Source organism: Podarcis raffonei, chromosome Z, assembly GCF_027172205.1.
Source record: "Podarcis raffonei isolate rPodRaf1 chromosome Z, rPodRaf1.pri, whole genome shotgun sequence".
Lineage (NCBI taxonomy): Eukaryota > Metazoa > Chordata > Lepidosauria > Squamata > Lacertidae > Podarcis > Podarcis raffonei.
This window is the reverse complement of record NC_070621.1, coordinates 43,348,968-43,369,931: the sequence shown is the minus strand read 5'-3', so window position 1 is coordinate 43,369,931 and position 20,964 is coordinate 43,348,968. Positions and strand designations below refer to the sequence as shown.

At 42.0% G+C, this 20,964-nt stretch overlaps 1 protein-coding gene across 5 annotated transcripts in view; it reads left to right on the top strand.

The window, feature by feature from the left end:
- AFF2 (ALF transcription elongation factor 2) overlaps positions 1-20,964 on the top strand; it is a 388,341-nt gene that overhangs the window by 234,534 nt on the left and 132,843 nt on the right. For all 5 annotated transcript variants that reach the window (XM_053374951.1, XM_053374950.1, XM_053374952.1 and 2 more), the window contains 3 exons: positions 3,630-3,722; positions 5,161-5,197; positions 5,428-5,479. In XM_053374951.1, the coding sequence (XP_053230926.1) occupies positions 3,630-3,722; positions 5,161-5,197; positions 5,428-5,479 (182 nt within the window). The remainder of the gene's footprint in view (positions 1-3,629; positions 3,723-5,160; positions 5,198-5,427; positions 5,480-20,964) is intronic.

Genomic DNA, 20,964 nt, shown 5'->3' with positions numbered 1-20,964 from the left:
CATCAATCCCAGCCAGTGGCACATTAGCACTCAATTTAGCACATAGGAGGATTCAGAGCCTGAATTCTCCATTTCCTTGGTTTAATTCTAACTTGCTTCGTATAAGCCATGAATGCATTTCATTAAAACGGGATACTAAATTATAAACTCAAGACCATTAGGTGGATGCACAGGGCTGTGTTGTGCTGAAGAGAGCCTTTGCAATGGATTCTTCCATTTATTTCCCTGTACAGAAGATCCTGCCAAATTTCTCCAACTTGCTTGCCACATAAATTGCAACCTGGCATACAATAGCTCTTTCTCCATACACTACAACATTTCCTTGTAAGGGAGTAGCTCCACCATCCCCTTGTTCATTTTGGTTGCCTCTTCCTCCTTTTTGGTTGCCTTCTTCTGAACCTTTCCCCACCCTACAATATCCTTTTTGAGGTGAGACAACCAGAACTGCACACAATAATTCCAAATGCAGCTGCACCATAATTTGTATAATGCCATTATGATATCACCAGTTTTACAATAGCAATTGTTCTACGTTTTTCATTTGCAATTATCTGCAGTCTTTTGAAAGGGCCCAGCATGCTTTGCGTTCTGAATGATCGCAGAATGGCATGAAAAACAACACATGGCTGTCAATTCCACAAGGTCTCAATAAGGATCTCCAGACAGGGACAGAAAATGCAGAGTCAATGTTGGGAAGTGGACGCCTGCCGCTAATGTCCCAAACATTTGCGTCAACCTTGCTCCCATTTGTGCATCAATCTGTTTTGCAACTGTCAGCTAAGTTTTGTGTATGGAATTGGAATTGGAATTGATTACACCGTGAAATGGAAACAGTCTGAACATACATGCATACATACATGCAAATAAATGCCTTTGGATATTTCCAGCCTTGTCTGACAATTGCAAATTGTAATTACATTCTCTTCTTGGAGCAAAGCCCAAGTGTTGGCTATTTTTAAGGGAAGCCTATGTGGTCGGGTATTTTTGTTTGTTTCTTAATTTGTTTGTACTTCTTGAGATGGATGGAACAAATTATCACATACCCCTTAAAAAACCACCCATGCAGAACAAGAAGCGGCAGGAGGGTTTTGTTTTCTTTTGTGGAAAGAACCCTGCCAGGGTTTTAAAATTTTCAGAGATAAAACTATATGTTACTTAGTATTAGTAGTTCTTTAAAAAAATTAGCTTTACTCCTCCTGTCCTTTGATGCAGCTTTACATATGTGTTGCTGCTCCATTGGTAAGCTGGAATTTTATGGGTTGCATCTCATGTTAGCCCAACTCAGAGTAGAGCCATTGAAAATAATGGGCATGGTCTACTCTTGAGTATGATTTATGTTTGATACAACCCTGTGACTTTGGTCCAGTGCAGTGCTAAGCAGTTTGTTCCATTGGATTTACCCTTGCATAATGGAACTTCACACCCAAGAGATCAGAGGTTTAAAGAGCAGCATGGGATGGTTTGCAAAAAGGCTTTCAAACAGCCCCATCCTGCACTCTGAAGCTCTGAGCCTTTAAAGTGTGCCATCCCCTGATGTCACTGTGATGTCAAGTGATTGGCATTTGGGAACCCCGCTGTCAAATCTGGCCCTCCAGAGGTGAGGAGATAAACATTGAGGCCACCATCTAGGAAAGGCTCCTCCACTCAGATTGCATAATATACAAATAACACAGCATGGATTTAAGGCAGCTCAGATTCAGCAAAGCACAATATTGGCAATTATGTCTTCAATTCTGATTTAACTGCTTCCCCCGAGACTCTGAGAAAAAGTCCACAGCCCTGCTAGCTTTAGGGCAAACTCTTAACACCTGAGAAACTTGCAAGTGAGATATGAAGTCAAAGGCAATAACCCTACTCATATTTTTATTCCCCCAAATTGCTTTTGTTCCATCCGAACATGGAAGTTCTATTTAGATACTATTGCCTACAGTGGCAGCTGGTGGGGCAGTGGGGCTGATGCTGGGCTGCTCTCCCAGTTTCCTAATGCCATGCATCACTTCTGCTTACCAGGAGAGAGGGGAGAAGGCAGAAGGGAGCTCAGCATGGTGCAAGCACAGCATTGGGGCCAATCCAATGCTCCAAAAGCTGCACACACACCATGCAAGCTCCACTGCTACCTTGCCCCTCTCTCTTTCCATAAGTGGTAGTGATGCATGGTGTTGGGAAGCCCCACCTTCACCAAACCACCCTGCCAACAACTACTGATGGCCTCTCAGCTCACGATAGATCTACCCACTATCAATCTAGCCAGCCTCCTTTTAAGACAACCAATCATTTGAAAAGAGAGCAATTGATTCTAGTCCAAAATCCTTGGGCTCATTTACTGAAAGTTTCTTGGCGTTTCTTACTTGTAGACGGGAGTTCCTCCTGCAGCAACCGCTTCACAAACCTGCCTTGCAGAATTACATGAGCCTCCTGCTAATTCTCTCCAGTCCTTCTGAGCACTGTAGGAACCATTAACCCTACAGCCTTGCAGACAAATTATGCTGCTGTTGCTTCTTTTTCCCTAGCTATTCATTAAGCATCTTCTGTATGTTATCCTTCTCAGTTCCTTACCTCAGGGCATGTACAGCTAGTTTAAAAGGATGGTTGGAAGGGGGGGAGAAAAAGGAGGAGGAGACTTGGCTGGAGAAGTGTGCATGCCTAGCCCTTATAATAAAACACACCGTGTCAATTAAAACAATATTTAAATAATTTTTCCAGGAAGGAGTACACTTTGATAAGCAGATACATCCTTAGGGCCAAAGCAACTCTGAAGCCAACAAAACCATACCCACTTAACTGTCATTTAATCCCTTTTCTTTCAGTGCATAAACTCTGCACCCTTTCCAATAGCTAACATGACTCTGTAAGTCCAAACCACATGGAAGTAAACCCTGGTTTGATTTTCTGAACTTCCATTACACCCCACTTTAAAACATTTTTGTTACTTCTGTGATACTCAGAGATTTTTTCAAATCCATCCAATCTTGGACGTTTAATTCTTTCCACAAATAAGTGAATGAAGAAACCTTGATTATTCCCTATCAGTGTTTCGGAAGTGTGTATCAGGTCCAGCTGTATTGCTAACTTAGAACAAGGGTGAGCTTCTGTGTTGGGAATAAGTATTTCACTGGAGAAAATGAGGATGAACATTGAATATTACTCTTCTTATCCAGTATGGTTGTCCTGAAATCATTACACTGAGGGGTGAAAATCTTGACACCCCATTCCCCACACAGAGCTATAATCCACTAAGTGATTTAACATACAATCCCTCTTCACAGGGAACTCTGGGAATAGTAGCTCTAGGAGGGAAACAGGAGCCTCCTAACAACACTCAGAATCCTTAATAAACTTATTTTTGGGAAGCCATGACTATTTGAAGTGGTATCATTGTACTTTAAATATATTTTAAATGGTCAATGTCTTTCTGAATGCTCATTAAATCATAAGCAAAATAGAAGGCTGTAGCCAACAAAGTTCTACTCACCATAGATCCTTTGGAATTAATGAACTTAAGGTAGCCATGGCAATGAATTTCAGTGGTTCTGCTCTGAGTAGAACTTGCATTGGCTACAACCCAGAGAAAATAGATGGGGGTATAATGTGGACTACATTCTTCTGATTTTTCTTTGTTCTCTTGCTAGGAGATGACCCATTCCTGGCCTCCACCACTTACTGCTATACACACACCTGGAAAGGCTGAACAGAATAAGTTTCCCATTTCGGGCAAGGCACAGGTAGGTTAAGAGTGGACTTTGAAATGCAGATTGGGCATCAAGACCATAGGTTGGTTCAGCTGAATTAGATTACTGTTTTGGCTACACTGGCGTCAGTTCAGCCCTGAACGTATTCAACTTAATTATGCATATCAACAATGTTGTTGTGCACCCCATAGAGACATCTTGGAAGGGCTGGCCAGCTACAGAAGAGGGGTGGGGGAAGTTTGAAGAATTGGAGGCCAGTTATCCTGGTGAAGTGTGTGACAGGCGATGTCCGGTCCCAGGAGGTGTTGCAGTTGTCTGGGAAGGTTGTTATGGGCACTGGATCATATCCCAGGGACAAGCCCGATAGATTGCCAGAAGTGGTACTTTATCAAATCCTGGAATAGCTCAGTCAGTAGAGCATGAGACTATTAATCTCAGGCTCATGGGTTCAATCCCATGTTGGGTAAATGCTTCCTAGATTGCAGGGTGTGGGATTAGATGACCCTTGTGGTCCCAACTCTACAGTTTTATGATTCTTTGATTCTATACCTGCCCAGAAGCTGCTTAACACTCTTATCTTGCTTCCTTGACCAAAGATGGCTCAAACTTCAAGTTGGCACTGTCTCTGCTCCATCACCTAGGACATTATTATTATTATTATTGTTATTTGTTATTTGCTTTATCTTGCCCAGGGCAACCAAAAGCAACTTATAAGCAACCAACAAGAAACCCCACATAGATACATTAAACCAAAGGGGGAAAGGAAATACATCCTACCCACTTATGAAAGGTCATAGATAGTTAAAGGCCAAGGGCCTGGTTATGGAAGAAAGTTTTTGCCTGGCACCTAAAGATATATAATGATGGTGCCAGGCAAGCCCACCTGGGGAGATCATTCCACAACCAGGGAGCTGAACTGTAGAAAATCCCCATCGTTGTATTGCCACACTCTGGGCCTTCCATGGAGGAGGCTTACAAAGATGGACCTCTGATGGTGATATCAGAGCCTTGGTTGGTTCATATGTCAACGCTGGCAGAAACAAGTGGCTCAGGCATAGCCCTGTAGGAAGATTGCCTGTTCACTTGCCCAGCCCAAAAAAACCCTTAATTTATCATGATCCAATTCATAGGCATAGGTGCACATAGCTACCTGATGGTAATAGAGGTGTCCTAGTAACCCTCAGCAGCCTCATGAAACTACAGTTCCATTGATTCTTATGGGAAGCCATGCTATAACTTTAAACGCTTAGTGCAGAAAGGGCCCTAATTGGCTACAATTCAATAGTTTTCTCTGAGTGTACAAATGAACAAATGTTTCTCTCTGGTGCCATTGTTGTTGCAAGAACTACATACTGTAAGGGGCTTCCTTTGTTTATTAAGGTCACTTTGGTGCCTTAGTCTAAGGAGAAAATACAGGTTTTCCTTCATAAGTTCTTAACTAATGTTGACATTTTGTGTGCTTTTGTTGTAGGATCCACAGCATCTGACCTCAGGATGTGGAGTTCAAAGTAGGTCTTCCCTGATATTATTTGTAACTATCAGTTATCATTTTCTGCCCACTATACAGTATCATTAAGACAACAGGTTTAAAATTAATCAGTGCGCTGCTGAAATAGATGTTGTTCATTCACACTGTTGTGTTAATGTGTTGTGGACCAGTTTTGATGTCACTTAAGCCTTTCTTGAGAGTGCTGTGAAATTCAGTGCAATTATATGGATGTGATTTCTTTCTTTTCAGAATGGGGAGAGCCGGCTGGCAAAGTTGCAACCAAATCAGTGCCACAGAAATCGTAAGTAATTTCCCTCTCCTTCCTCCTTGAAAAGTTTTCAATATGCCTGAATGATGATGCTGTGTTTTCCTGCCGTGATGTAGTGCAATGCAGCCTTTCCCAACATGGTGCCCTCCACATAGGAGCTGGGCTATAACTCTCATAATCCCTGACCGGTTTGTCATGCTACTTGAAGCCGATGGGGTTGTAGTCCAGCAATATCTAGGCTGCGTTCAAGATCATTCATAAACTATGATCAGAATCCAGACTTAATAATGCTTAGTGTAGGTCCATGAAATTGTTGGGCATGTTAATGGGTCTACTCCAAGCATGACCGTATCTGAGTCTACCCCAATGTGCAGGGGAACACTAGCACGCTATAGGAAATTAATTATTTTTAAAGAAGAAGAAGTGCTCATCTATGGGAGAAGCTGCCTGCAATTTCCCTATGCATGATTATCCTCTAGCTTTCCCTCCTTCTGGTTAGCCTCTGTGGAAAGGAAAGAAAGGTGTTTCCGTCTCATTTCTGCACTGGGTGAGTTTGGAGCATCCAATTATTCCCAATGGAGAGAAAAGCCTTTGAAAGAGGCTGCCCTCCAATCAAAAGGCATGCCTGGAACACTGACTCATAGAAAACCCCAGAAAATGGATTTCTGGGGCAGAGGGTAAATCTTACCCTTACAAAATCAAAACGTTCTTCACTGAAAGCATGAGAGGGAAGGGTATGCATAAATGCTTGTGGGAAGGCAGGATATATATGTATAATTTGTGTTGTATGTGTGTGTATTCTAATGCTTTGTGTATGTAAGGCACTTTATCCACAAAGTTTCATTCCACATTTGTTATTCCACTGTCTCTATTAGTTCTGAGAACTGGTACTAATACTTCATCTCAAATACACCCAGAACACACTATAGTTTGTGTGAAAGTTCAGCAGAGTATATGTATGTTGACCTCTTTCACCCAATAACTAAGCAGGAAGTGTTGGGTTTCTTCCTTCTAGTTTCTCTGTCTGCCCCCACCACATTTTAAGAAGTGGTTGGAGAGGTATTATTGAAGTGTAGGAACAATATACCAGTGCTGTCTATGTGGAAGGGGCTTTATTGCTTACCAGATTCATGTAATCTAGGAGCAAAGGCCAGCTCAAGCTGGGAAGGTTCAACAATAGCTGGTGAAGGGATCTACTGGCAGGACCTGCTGGCAACCACTGGGAAGGGTTTGAAGGAAGTAGTGAATTTCCATCCTTACCAGAATCCGATGGGAGACAGAGGTGCAGAAAAGGAGCCTTAGTTCACACAATGCAAGTGCATGTTTGCTAACTGACAAGCCACCATCTTCCCATGTGTGCAGGCATCCAATGACAGCTAGACACTTAGGGAACAGTGTAACTGCAGTATCTCCAGTGCAAGTCACCTCCTGAGCTGCTCCTTCAGGAGGCAGTGATAGCCACAAACTTGACACATAATGCATCTCAATACTGTGAGAGCAGGACGCTGGACTAGATGGACCACTGGCCTAATCCAGCAAGCTCGTCCTGTGATCTTAATCTACAAACCTTTTCAAGCCAGAATGGCTGCATAAATACATGCAAAGGTACAAAAGCAAGAGGAGCAGTGTAGTGCCAGAGAACATTGGGCATGACAGGATGTGGAGGCTTAGCTAACCCTGAATAGCACAGTGGGCAGAGCATGAGACTCTTAATCACAGAGTTGTGAGTTCTAGCCCCATGTTGGGCTAAATATTCCTGCATTGCAAGGGGGTGGATTGGTTGACCCTCATGGTCTCTTACAATTCTATTATTGTTAGCTAAGAGGCCAGGTTCCCTTGGCAGGCAGAAGGGATGAAGCAGGTCCTCCTCTTCATTTCGAAGGCTTTCGAAGCATTCTGCCAGCTGGGATTGCCTAGGGGGCCAGCATTTTGCCTCCCTCCCTCCGGCAGTTGTCTGTTAGTTTCTATTTAGTGAGAAAAAACATAAACCTCATTGTACTTGAGAATTCTCCAGCTTGTCAGCAAGGGAAAGCAGAAGCCTGGACTTGCAACGTCAATCATTTCTAGCTTCTGGCAATAGGATGTTTAGGGACTCTGAGCACTGAGCATATATGCTCAGGCCATCTTTGTTAATACCTTTTGATAGGGAAGTAGCAAAACCACTCTTGTCATTTTATTTTTAGCTGTTTTGCAAAACAGTGTTGACTTTCTGGTGGAGGAGGGAATTGTGTGTGTCACAGGTGGGAATGCTAGGAAGTTGCTCAGCCAGCGGCGAACGACAAGGTGCTCTCTACTTCCTGCTTTTTTCTGCAAAATGGTGTTAGCACATCAGCAGAATGTTGTTGTGTTGTTGAGAACACAATATGGCTGCATAGCTATGGCATTTTTAATCTAGAATCGACAAAAGCTGAGTCTTTGTTCTTCTTTTTTCTATGTAGTCCCCACAAAAATGGGAAATACTGCATGTTTTTATGCCCCCAATAAGCTCTTATTGAGAAACTGGATTAATTCAGAAAACATAATCTGGTTGCAGCCTGATTCTGTGTTACCCTGCAATGTGTCCATTTGAAAAATAGGTTTAGGTGGTCCCAGCTATAGCATAATGTAAAAAGGTAAAGGACCCCTGACAAGTCCTGTCACAGACAACTCTGGGGTTGTGGCGTTCATCTCACCTTACGGGCTGAGGGAGCCAACATATGTCCACAGACAGCTTCCGGGTCATGTGGCCAGCATGACTAAGCTGCTTCTGGCAAACCAGAGCAGCGCACGGAAATGCCATTCACCTCCCGCTGGAGCAGTACCTATTTATCAACTTGCACTTCGACATGCTTTCAAACTGCTAGGTTGGCAGGAGCAGGGACTGAACAACGGGAGCTCACCCCGTTGCGGGGACTCGAACCGCTGACCCGCTGTGCATAATGTGCATAATGTGGGTGGGCGTATTCCAATATTTCAATCACTACTTCCTTCTTCCTTCACCTGGGGCATATGCAGGGAGAAAAAGGCATGGATAACCTAAGCAAGGGGAGGGTTTTCAAGTAACCACATCTAACCTTGTGTAGATTGAAAGCAGTATGGTGAGGATGAGCATCAGCAAGTCCAGATTGAGAAAAAACTGTGTTTTTGTGCTTCAGGAAGGTTAGCATGTATGCAGCCTATTTCAAGGTTACATCAGTGTGTCATTCCTGCAATAAAACAGTTGGCATCTTTGCTTTTAAAAAAATGGTTTTGCTCCTTTAAACAGATAGGCTGGAATTGTGTGCTGGAAAAAAATATTTGAGTTGAGTTGAGTTGAGTTGAGTTTATCACAAAAAGTGTTTCCGTAGTTTATAACAAGCAGTAGTAGATATGTCAATCATGGTGTATATGGTTATATGCCTGCTTTCAGGATGAGGAGGAGAGTGCATTTCTAGGCTCAGTGGTATATAGTGCATTTAATGGGACCAAAGCTCTCTCTACAGGAAGCCAAATATAAAACCAGAGACACGGAGAGTACGTTTTATGAACCTCTCTTATTGTTTTGCTGCTTGATCTAAGGTTCCAGCACTATCAATCAGAATCCTGTGAGGAATGATCTGCCATCTCAGGGAAGGTGATGGATTTTACACGTGACAGATCAAAGCTGAAATAAAAAAGTTACTTTTATTTTTACTTTCCAAAGGAAGATCTGCAAAACCTTTGCTGTTGCTTCCTGCCCCTGGGTCCTATGGATATATAGTTGAGCCAGTTTTGAAGAAGTGGGGAGGGGTGTTTATAGAAGATGTGATAAACCTTTGAATCTCCAGATTTTTCTGAACTTCAGCTACCATCATCCCTGGTCTTTGGTTATGCTTTCTAGGGCTGATGGGAGTTGTAGTTCAGTAATAGCTGAAGGACCAAAGTTTCCCAACACCTGGTTTACGATGTCTTATGGAGGCCATCTTAGGTGACCAGAACATCCCCCCCCCCCAGTTTGTGGCTGTTTCACATATGTGACCCCATTTGATCACATTTCAGCTTTAATCTGGAGGGGGGGTGCTTGCGTGAGCACGCACGCACACACACACACACGTATTTAAATGTATATTTTATTTTAATGTTTGCATTTATCCTAAAATGTGGAACATCCTACATATTTGGTGACTCTTACTACCTGGAGCAGAGTAATGGTTTGGAAAACCTGTGGCCCTTCCGATATTGTTGGACTCCAAGTCCCATCAGCTCTAGCCAGCATGGCCAATGTCCAGGGATGATAGGAGATGCAGCTACATTTTGAGGGCCTTCGGTCCCTCAACCCTAATGCAGGGAATCGGTACAAAGAAATTGCACCAAAGCTTTCAAAGAAAAAGGAGGGGTGTGTCGGGAGTTTTAGAGAATGAAAAGAAGTGCCATCATGGATGCATTTGGGGAGGGGCAGTTCTAAATGTACATAAAAAGACAAGGAAAGCTTTCTGGACCAGGCCATTGGCCCATGTAGTCCAGCATTCTGCTCTGACAGAAGCCAGCCAGATGTCTATGGGAAGCTCGCAAGCAGGACTTGAGTGGAAGAGCACTGTCCTTTCCTGCAGTTTCCAGGAACTGGTGAAATGGTGATTTGAAAGGAATTGGCCAGGTTGTTTGAAATAATAAGAGATGGATTTGGTGTGCATCCTCAAACATTGCCTTTCCAAGTCTTTAATCATTCTCAGTAGCTTCCCTAGCCCATGAGCCAGGACCTTTTAACAGTGTGTTAATAGAGTGAGCTCAAAATGTTATTTGATGACAAGGATCCCTTTTATGACTCTTCACTTCCTCGTTTTACTTCTGACTGGCTTTTAAGGGAAGTCCTCAAGAATGCTCAATAATATGACAAACAGAACATGATGTCCTTCATTTAAAATGGGCCCTGGATGGATTCCAAGTGGATCCAGGCCAACAGCTCACAACCAGAAAAGCACTAGTGATTTTGAGGACAGCACAGCCTCAGTAACAATTTCAAGATACATATTTAAGGCACTCATGTGTCCTTACAATCCTGGGTGTGTTAAAGGAAAAACCAACCACCAGATTGCAAGCAGATGGTTCTCTCTGGGTTCACCGGTTCCTTTTTAAAACAGGCTCACACATTATACTTTAATGGCATGACAACATCCCATGATTCATCTACATGTCCAAAGATCAGCAGAAGTGTATTATGAGACTGGCAGTTCGACAGAATCAAGGCAGAAGCCCAAGTAAAAGAAGAAAGTGCTCCTAAGTTACAAAATAATATTGAGCAAAGGCTTTAGATGGGTACAAAATCATGGTAATCTTCGACTGGGGCAAATGCATATCATTATGTGGTTGGGTACAAGTTGGTGATGGCAGTAATGAATAGGTGCAGACAGCATTGTAGCTCAATACAAACAGGAAAAGAAAATAAATTTGCAAGCAAATGTCATATTAATGTTTATATACTCTTGAGCCCCATGTCTGCAAAGATATGTTTTTAAAGCCCTCTTAGGATTATAAATGAATATGTTAAGATAGCCATGGTTTATCATGACATGAATGAGCCACAGTGAGCTTTGGGCCAGCATTCTCCCCCTTTCCCCTCCTCTTCCAGCAAAGTTGCAAGGAGAAGATTGAAACCCTTTGCTTCCATTTTTAATTAACTTCAGCTTGTCTTTTCATACGTATCCAACAACTATGGTTAATCTTAGCAATAGTTTGTTTGAAGCCAGCCAGTTTCAAACCATGGGATATGAATCAGATGGCTTTTTTCAATAATCTGGAGTTAAGATTAACCACAGTTTACGGTAACATGCTAAGATGTGTTAAACAAAAAATGGAAGTGACTAGCTACCTACTGCTCATTCTGGGACAATCTGTTAAAATGGATAGTAGAAAGCACTTAATTGCTTTAGTGAACTCCTAAACTATTGTACAAACTTGCTTAATGTTTGGCAGTTTCATTTGCCTTGTACAGTGGTACCTCAGGTTACAGACGCTTCAGGTTACAGACTCTGCTAACCCAGAAATAGTACCTTGGGTTAAGAACTTTGCTTCAGGATGAGAACAGAAATTGTGCTCCAGTGGCTCGGCAGCAGCAGGAGGCCCCCTTAGCTAAAGTGGTACCTCAGGTTAAGAACAGTTTCAGGTTAAGAACAGACCTCCAGAACGAGTTAAGTTCTTAACCTGAGGTACCACTGTATGTGCATGGAATGTTTCTTGGGGGGATTATATGGCGATTGGTATAAGCATTTTCAGAAACTGAAAAACAAAGTTTTTTAAAAATGTAAGCGGAAGTTTTAATTCTTTTCTTTGTGGCCACAGTGGGGGAGAAGAGGAACATTGAGAGTGTGCATGCCTGAGATTCCCTGTGGCTTGCTCTCATCATGGTAAACCATGGGTTATTGTGAGGTCAGAACCAGTTAATACTATATATTGAAATGTGTAAAGGTCATTTGCATACTGAATCTTAGCAGCATCTTAGTCTCATCTTACATCAACAGATTTATGTCTTGAACGAAACTCAGCTGCGTCAACACTTTAACAAACCCCAATCAAAACAGTGTCTTTAAAGAGCTCAAAACAATGAAAAATAAGCAAGGGGCCATTACTGAGCTAGAAGTTATATTATTACAAGATTGGCGCTTTCAGTGATAATTGCCACTAGATTCCTAACCCCAAAGACTATGAGTATACTTCTTGGAAGTCTGTTTGAAAAAGGAAACACACTTCATGATATCTAGCTACTCTTGAAGAGTGTTTCATCTTATCTTTTTGGAACTTCTCTGCCACATCAAAAGGAGCCACCTGGGAGCACAGAAAACAAAACACACACAAAAACTGGCAATGTCTTCATGCTATGAATTAAAGGTAATTCATTCTTTGAAATGAACCAGCAGGAACCCCTTATGAAGAGCAATCAGGCATCAAGAGGGTTTTCACAGCAAGCTTTTCATATTGGGTAATGTGACAACAGTCAATATTGCTCTTCAGAACATTCAAATCAAAATGCAGTTGTGTTCTCTCGAAGTTAACAAGGAACATTAAACAACGCAGTCTTGTCAGTGGTGGCATTTGAATTCCTCTCCAACTCCCCCAAGTTTTGAACTTTTTGCAGTCATAAAAAGACATGAGCACGCCTATATTTTCTAATTATTATTTTTATTGGAAACATGTTACTTTTTAATTTTCTAGTATTAGGAAATAGATGGGAGGGGCCACAGTTAAGTGTCAGATCATGTGTTTTACCTGCAGATGGTCACATGGTCAACCCAAGACATTTTCACTTAAGCTAGCAGTACATGAAAATATGCAAAGCCTGCTGGATCAGGCCAGTGGCCCATCCTCTTCTCATAGTGGCCAACCAGGTGCCTATGGGAACTTTGCAAGCAGAACCTGAGTGCAACATCACTCTCCCCACTTGTGAATCCCAGCAGCTGGTGTTCAGAGTCATAATGGCTCCAACAGTGGAGCATTCAGAAATTGTTCCAGGAACATAAGCCCTGTTGAATCAGAGATACCCAAGGGAGGCCCACAGGCTGGACTTGAGGGCAACAGCAGTCTCCCCTTCTGTGATACCCAGCAACTGGTATTAAGTGACATACAGACTCCAGCCATGGAGATGGAACATAGACATAACGGCTAGTAAGTATTGATAGCCTTATCCTCCATGAAATTGTCTAAACCTCTTTAAAACCATCCATACTGGTGGCCATCACTGCCTCCATAGTTTCATAGTTTATCTATGTGCTGTTTGAAGAAGTAGTTTCTTTTATCTGTTCTGAATCTTCCAACATTCATCACCTCCCTGCCTAAGAACTTGGAGAATCACTGTCAGAGAAAATCATACTGAGCTAGATGGATAAATAGTCTTGCATCCGCTTGATGTGCAACTATAGTTTTGGATCCATTATGCTGGGTTCTGTGCATTGTCTCATCATGAGCACAGTTCAAAGGCTGGTTCACACATAAATATGCATGAATTGGTTTTGTGGCATTTGATGACAGGCAGTTGAATGTGTTGATTTAATTTTGTTTCCGATTCGTATACCACACTTATACATTGCTGTACACAAGGCAATCATAGATTTAGCAAATATACAATAAAGGTCATACATTCTATGACATTCCAGTCCAGTACAAATAAGTGATAATGAAAAATTGGGCTATAAAAATATATGACTTAAATAAGGTAACATCCAACCATCCATTTGAAAAATAAAAATTACATGATAAAATTAACTCAGAATATCAGCAAGTAGTAATTAAACAGAAAATGACTCCCAGCAATTACAACAAATCATTGCTAGTCTATGATTAATTTAAAAAAATAGCAAAGGCACAATAGATAAAATACCACGAAAGATCAACTGAGCAGCAAAGTCACAATGCCTATAAAATTCCAGGATGGACAAACGTAGCTGGTCTCCTGCTCCAGGTCTAATAACTAATCCACAGGTACTTTGCGAAGAAGAAGGAAAGGTCAGTCTCAGTACTGAAACAGCTGTGCTGAAAACCTCAAAATGAAAAGGCTCAGTATAAGGTGGGGCAGGGTTCATAAATGCTGGCAAAACATTGATGGACATAAATTGATGGGCTGTAGTGAAACACGTTGCATTTGTGGTAGTGCATCTGTGGGCCAAACCAGGTGATACGTTTTGTGATTTGGGAGCAGGGAGGCAGTAAAAGGTCCTGAAAGTGTTAGCTGATACAGTGGGGAAAGTAGGTGATCTAACTGGAAGCTTTGCCTTATCAATTGGGGGGAGGGCAGTAAACTCAGTGGCGGAGCAACTGCTTTTCATGCAGGAAGTCCCAGGTTCAATCCTCAGCATCTTCCTGTAGGGCTGTGATTGACTGTAGAGAGCTGCCACTAATCAGTGCAGGCAATTCTGAGCTGGATGGGCAAGCGTCTGGACTCAGTAAAAGGGAGTTTTCTGTCTTCCAGTTTCCTCCATTCTCCCTCAGTGATGCTGTCATATAAGCACATCTGATTAGTTATGCAGCACCTTGATACCATCAGATTCATTCTGTGACCCCTGATTGGCTGGAATCTTATACTGATTGACAGAGAGAAAAGGGAGGGAGGGTGACAACACAGCAGAAGTATGTATTGTGAAATGTGCAGGGGGGGAGGTGAACATTCAGAGATGTAGAAGGACTGGGAGGGGTTGTCTCTTTTGAAAGCATACCTATCGCACAGAAAATATTCACAGGCGAGCGTTCAGTGCAGCGTTAATAATAGACAATTCAGATTATATTTAATGCAGACAAATAATTAAGATTGGTGTGCCCCTGCAGATGAGGCTATTCTTCAAAATAATTTACAAATGAATCTTTTAATTTGTTTTCATTATTCAAATGACTCACATGCATCTTAACCTCCCCGTCAGAATAAAATATTTGCTAGCCCGGTCTAATAAGCAGCCTACTCTTGACATGTTTATAAATTACTTTAAAAGATTCTGTGACAATGGGAATTTAATTTGGTTATATTTTAATGACCCAGTGCTGAATAATTTGCATGCGCATCTCAGGCCTAATTGGTACTTTAAAGGAGGCAGGAACAAGCAGCCCAACCATAAGAAAAAAATGTAAGCATGGGGCCTTTGATGTACTATTGAAAAAGAATTTCACGAATTGGTTCAGCCATTACCTCTCCATTTTGAATGTCGGTACACACATGGCTACGTGGTGCTTTTGGTACCCAGTTGCCTCAGAAGCTAAAATATAGTGAGGTGCTATCCCCCCCCCGTTTCTTCCTTCCTTCTCTAAAGAAGGCGGGGCTCCTCCAGACAACCTGTTTTTATTGAGCATTCATCCTGATCTATTTGCACAAAGTTTATGTTGAGGTTAGATTATCTTTATTGAGCATTCATTCTGATTTGTTTGTGGGGTGGTTATACAACAATGAACACCCAACCTGATTTACTAGTGGGTTTTTCTACATCTTCCTGTTAATCATCTGTTCATCCTATACTTTGCAGTTATTTGCACATCACTTTCCTGATCTGAAAATGAGCTCTTTTTAAATATAAAGTAGATTTGTTGTGCTAGGATGACGGAGCACATTAATCCACATTAATTGTGCAAATCTAAATTTGTGGTAAATGCTTGCATTCCTCCCACAAGATAGTGACAGTCTAGGAGTACCCCTATTGAGCTCAGAACTTCAGGGTTTGGGAGGACAGGTTTAAAAACAGCAGAGCAGAGCTGATCCCATTGTGTTACAATGTCAGGAGAGAAAGCCATTTGATTCTTGTGAGACTGAGTTGATGTAGCAGTTGGGAGTGTGTGGCATTGGTTAGAGGAAAGGTGCCTATAACATGTTGAGGGATGGCAATGGAGCTCCTCTGATGTGACTGCATATCACCAGTGTGCTGCAGTCATTGCTCAACCCTAGATGCTTCTTGCTCATATGCTGCCACTTTCATCTCACGTACTGAAACAGAGAAATGAAAAGGAAGAGAGTGCTACTTACGTTTCCCTAAATTATAGACCAAAGGCACATAATGCTGAAAACTTGCCAAAGCTAAGCAGATCTGAGTCTGGTCAGTTCTTGCATGAGAAACCACTTGATACTAGAAATGGAAAGGTCTGTCCAGTTTCTTATTTTCAAATCTTAAATTTAGTTCCCCACATTTTGCAGCAATTTGTTAATTAGTTAAAAAAAAATCCTCACGAAAATTCATCAGCATTTTATTGCAAATTTCTCCCATTAATCTCATTTGTATGGCATGCACTTCTCAGTAATGTACACATCTTTGTGGTCAATTTTCCCCAATATAATGCATTTTGTATCTTATTTTGACTAAGATCATCTTCATATTTGTGCGTATTTTACCTTGCTATATGTATTTTTGTAAACATTGGTTAGAGAACTGCACCACAAATTTCAAAAGATAGCTGTGTTTTAGTTTGCACATTGTTTCAGAAATCATGGATTTTTGCTCCATCCCTACTTGGTATGTCAAGTAGTTTGTCACCTTGAATTTCAGTGAAGAAAGCAGCAATGTAAAATGTAACACGTGGGCCCTGTAACAACAAAATATTGCAGTGTGGAGTGCTTCTGTTCAGTTTTCTAGTCAATAGAGAGACCAAGTAACAGGAACCCCATTTAGCAATGGTAAAACTAATATTGATGCAACCATGTACAGAATAGCGGAATAATGCAGTTTAACTACATACAATGCAGGCCAAGGCCACAAAATGAATACATGCTAGGGCCACGATGTAAGCATTCATACAGTTCATACACTTGCAGCTCCTTTCGTTCTTCTTCAAAACACCAGTTGAAGAATATGGATGGGTGGCAGTGATTAATCTCTTATTGCATCAGTTATCTTTTATACATCTTTCTTCCTTTCAGGTAAAGATCATTCCTGATAATCCTAAAAGCATACTTTTCGGGAGGAAGATGAATAAATAATCGATTGCTACCTTTTATTCGTTCAGTGGCCTTTGCTGGTATTATTTGTAGTTTATTGTTGGCATTCATCTGTCTTGGGCCACAATGGAAGAGTGTGTCTTCAGGGGTAAAGTCTAACCACTGGAGAGATATAGTGCCTGTGGATATAGGGGAGAACTCATAGCTTCTGCCTTTTGTGTTGTTTTTGCTGCGTTTGCAACACTGAAATAACTTCCCTAGGGTGCAAGCCTGGGCAGCGAGTATGGAGGTCCTGGGCTACCCAGATGGCAAGTGCCCCCTATTGGCCCCACTGCTGTCACCCAAAGAAAAGCAGAGAAATAAATTTGCAACAGCTTGGCTACAGGAGTTGCCGGAAGGAGGCATACAAGGCGCCATTCAACTGCCTTTCAGACTTCACTCCAGATTTGTGTAGGGTGTTAGTCCTTGGCCTTTTCTTGGTTTATTGTACTCATCTGCTATTTTGTACAAGTTTGCATCAATATTACTTTAATTTTTGCTAAAATGGGAGATCCTTAGTCTACTCACAGAGCTCTATTTCCAGAGTGCTTTAAGAATCAATCCCTCTTTTTCTCTTGAATAGTGGCAAATAGGAATCTTCTACCAATTCTCAGGGACGCGGGTGGCACTGTGGGTAAAAGCCTCAGCGCCTAGGACTTGCCGATCGCATGGTCGGTCCCAGCACCTGCCAACCTAGCAGTTCGAAAGCACCCCCGGGTGCAAGTAGATAAATAGGGACCGCTTACCAGCGGGAAGGTAAACGGTGTTCCGTGTGCTGCGCTGGCTCGCCAGATGCAGCTTGTCACACTGGCCACGTGACCCGGAAGTGTCTGCGGACAGCGCTGGCTCCCGGCCTATAGAGTGAGATGAGCACACAACCCTAGAGTCTGGCAAAACTGGCCCGTACAGGCAGGGGTACCTTTACTTTTACCTTACCAATTCTCAGGGGACACAGGTGGCGCTGTGGGTAAAACCTCAGTGCCTAGGACTTGCCGATCGTATGGTTGGCGGTTCAAATCCCCACGGCGGGGCGAGCTCCCGTCTTTCGGTCTCAGCTCCTGCCCACCTAGCAGTTCGAAAGCACCCCTAAGTGCAAGTTGACAAATAGGTACCGCTTTATAGCAGGAAGGTAAACGGCGTTTCCGTGTGCTGCGCTGGTGCTGGCTCACCTGAGCAGCTTCGTCACGCTGGGCACGTGACCTGGAAGTGTCTTCGGACAGCGCTGGCTCCCAGCCTCTTAAGTGAGATGAGCGCACAACCCTAGAGTTGGACACAACTGGCCCGTACGGGCAGGGGTACCTCTACCTTTACTACCAATTCTCAGCACCCTTAACTATAGTTCCTGGGATTTTGTTTAGGGGGAGCCATGACACTGTTTTAATGTATAGTGCAGGTGGACTCTTAAGATCAGTTCTCCACATTTTCACACCAGTTAATAAGCCAGAATAGCTCAGTCAGTAGAGCATGTGACTTTTAATCTTAGGGTTCTGAGTTTGAGCCCCACATTGAGCAAAAGATTCCTGCATTGCAGGGGGTTGGACTAGGTAACCCTTGTGATCTCCTCCAATGCTACAATTTTATTATTCTAATTATTATTATTATTATTAAAAAACCTCATGAAATTTTATTAATATTTCTGTGCAAATTTCACTTCATATATATGTTTGTATGCCAATTTCGCCCAATATACACAATTTTTTTCAATGCAGTTTTATGCTATTTCCACTAGTATGTGCATTTTCATGGACACTTTACCCCAGTATGTAAATTTCTGTGCACATGACTTGATCGATGAACTGCATTGCAAAATTCAGAGCAGTGAGGCTTTCAAAGGATGGCTTCAGCTTATTTATTGTTTTGGAAAGTGAAAATTATGGAGGTTCACCTTCCAATGAGAATTAGATAAAAAATTCTCCCCCGTCCTCCTCCAGTGTATACAAACATTGCTGCTGCCATGTGGTAGCATGATGCAAACATGCAGGTTGATGAAAAGCAACAACAGGCTTAAGCTTTTGTTATCCAAAATCTTAAACCACTTGCAGCCTAAGATCTGCATTTGAAATGCAGACCCTCCAGACCCCCCCAACCATCATTGCTCTCACCATGAGTAAAGTAACTCACCCGCGATCTAGGAATGGGGGGTTGGGGAGACTATTCATAATCTTTAAAAGTCAATTGGATAGGATAATACAGTTATCACTTACACTGCTAAACTAATAGAATAAAATTTGAGAGAACAATTAGATTTTACAGAGTTATTTCTCCAGAGCTAGACATTAAAGTAATTTCAAAAGGCACCACTGTCCTTAACTCCGTTTAAGAGAAACATCTCTCCACGTTTGATTTCAGCTTTGATTTCAATAGTACCAGACGAATTTGAGGGTTTTGTATAAATCATAAACTTTCTACGTATCCTTCATTTTAGAATCTTGGGGTGTCCCCCATGGATTCCTTTAAGGTTAGAAGTTGTATAGGCTGTTGCAGGGTGTATGTGTGTCTTTATTCTAATATTGAAGAGGAACTGAAGCTGTTGACCTGTCTTGACCTTTAGTGCTAGATTAAAATTCAAAGAAGCTGCCATGGCAACTGTGCCTTGAAAATTAGATCCTGACAGATATGCCTAAAAGAAACTTAAAACTGCAAGTGTTGCTTTGAACTCTGGAGAAAGATTGCTTACCATTGTCAAAGACTGCTCCTTAATTGAAATAATCTGCTTTTCCCCTTTACTTGTATATATATAAAAAAGAAAGGACAAACGGAAGGAAAAAAAGAAATGGAAGAATGAAAGATTTTATCTTTTGAAGAGATTTATTTGTTAAGGCTCCCCACCTGTGCTATACTTTTAAAGGAAAATTATACTGCTTTAAACTGTATATAAAAAATCCTGGGAACTGTAGTTTTTTAAGAGTGCTGAGAGTCGTTAGGCAGGGAGGAAATTTGCCACTAATATTAGAAGGAAATCTCAAGTTGTATGAAACTTCTAGTCAATAATTCCTAATTTCGTTGGTAATTGGACCAATGCAGTTATTGTCATGTTTCATGTAAACAGTAGTTTCAGAACCCAATTGGGTGGTGCTTAACCCCTTCCCCTTCTGACATGTTTCCTCGTGAAAATACTCCCTCTGGGTCCAGGCTGGAGCTACCATGGCCAGCCATGGAGTCTTACTTCTCTAAGCAAATAGGAATTTAAAGGGATGACATATGGGATCTCTGCAGAGGGAAAAGTTAATCTCCCCCATCTCGCCTCATGTCCTCCTGGTGCTGCTTCCTCCCCTCACTCCTGGCTGTTGTTTGTTTACATTTTTATAAAACCTTCACACTGATGGCATTGACATCACCTGGATATTGTGGTACTCACAGCTTGGTTCCCCCGTACCTGTGTGGTGGTGAAAGGAGAAAGTTGTGACATATACACAAGCCTTCAGAAACCACCAGCTTATCTGGGGGTTGACAGACTTCTATAAAATGTGAGCTGTTGACATTATGATGTCATCAGCTGGAGGAGGGGCTATCTGTGTAATTTAAAGAGGCAGTCTGTAAATTGCCGAAGAGAGGAAGCATCCTAAAAGTAAGTAATTCTAAAGAAAAATGGTTATTTGATTGCTTCCATATTTGTGGGCAGGTGTGGGTGGGTGTAAACACATAGACATTCCTTATTAGAGATACTTATGTCAGATTAGAATGTGTTCTGGATACATTCAAAGATCACCATTCTAGCCTTTGATGTTTTGGGTCCTATGTCAGGTGCTCCCATCGTAATAGCCCATCATGACCAAAAGTGTCCTTTGAAGCCCACCACCATCCATGCATAAGGTCAGTCTCCAAGGAGTAGGAAGGGAGGTGCAGTCAGCAACTGCTCCATGGACCCTTGGCTAAAGTGAGTGACCTTCATCCATAATCAATAAACAAAACTGGAGTTGTCTCGTTTTTCTTTGCCTTTTGGCAAAATTTGGGATTAGTACTGCAATCTGGCACAGCTGTTTCCATGATCGCACATTCTGTGTTCTGTGGGCAGTTCTGCCCAATTAATCTCTTTTTCTGTTATTTTTATGTATTACATTTATATCCTACCTTTCCTCCAAGGAGCTGAAGTTGGTGTGCATGGTTCTCCTTCTTCCCCATGCTATGCCAAAAGTGAGTGACTGGT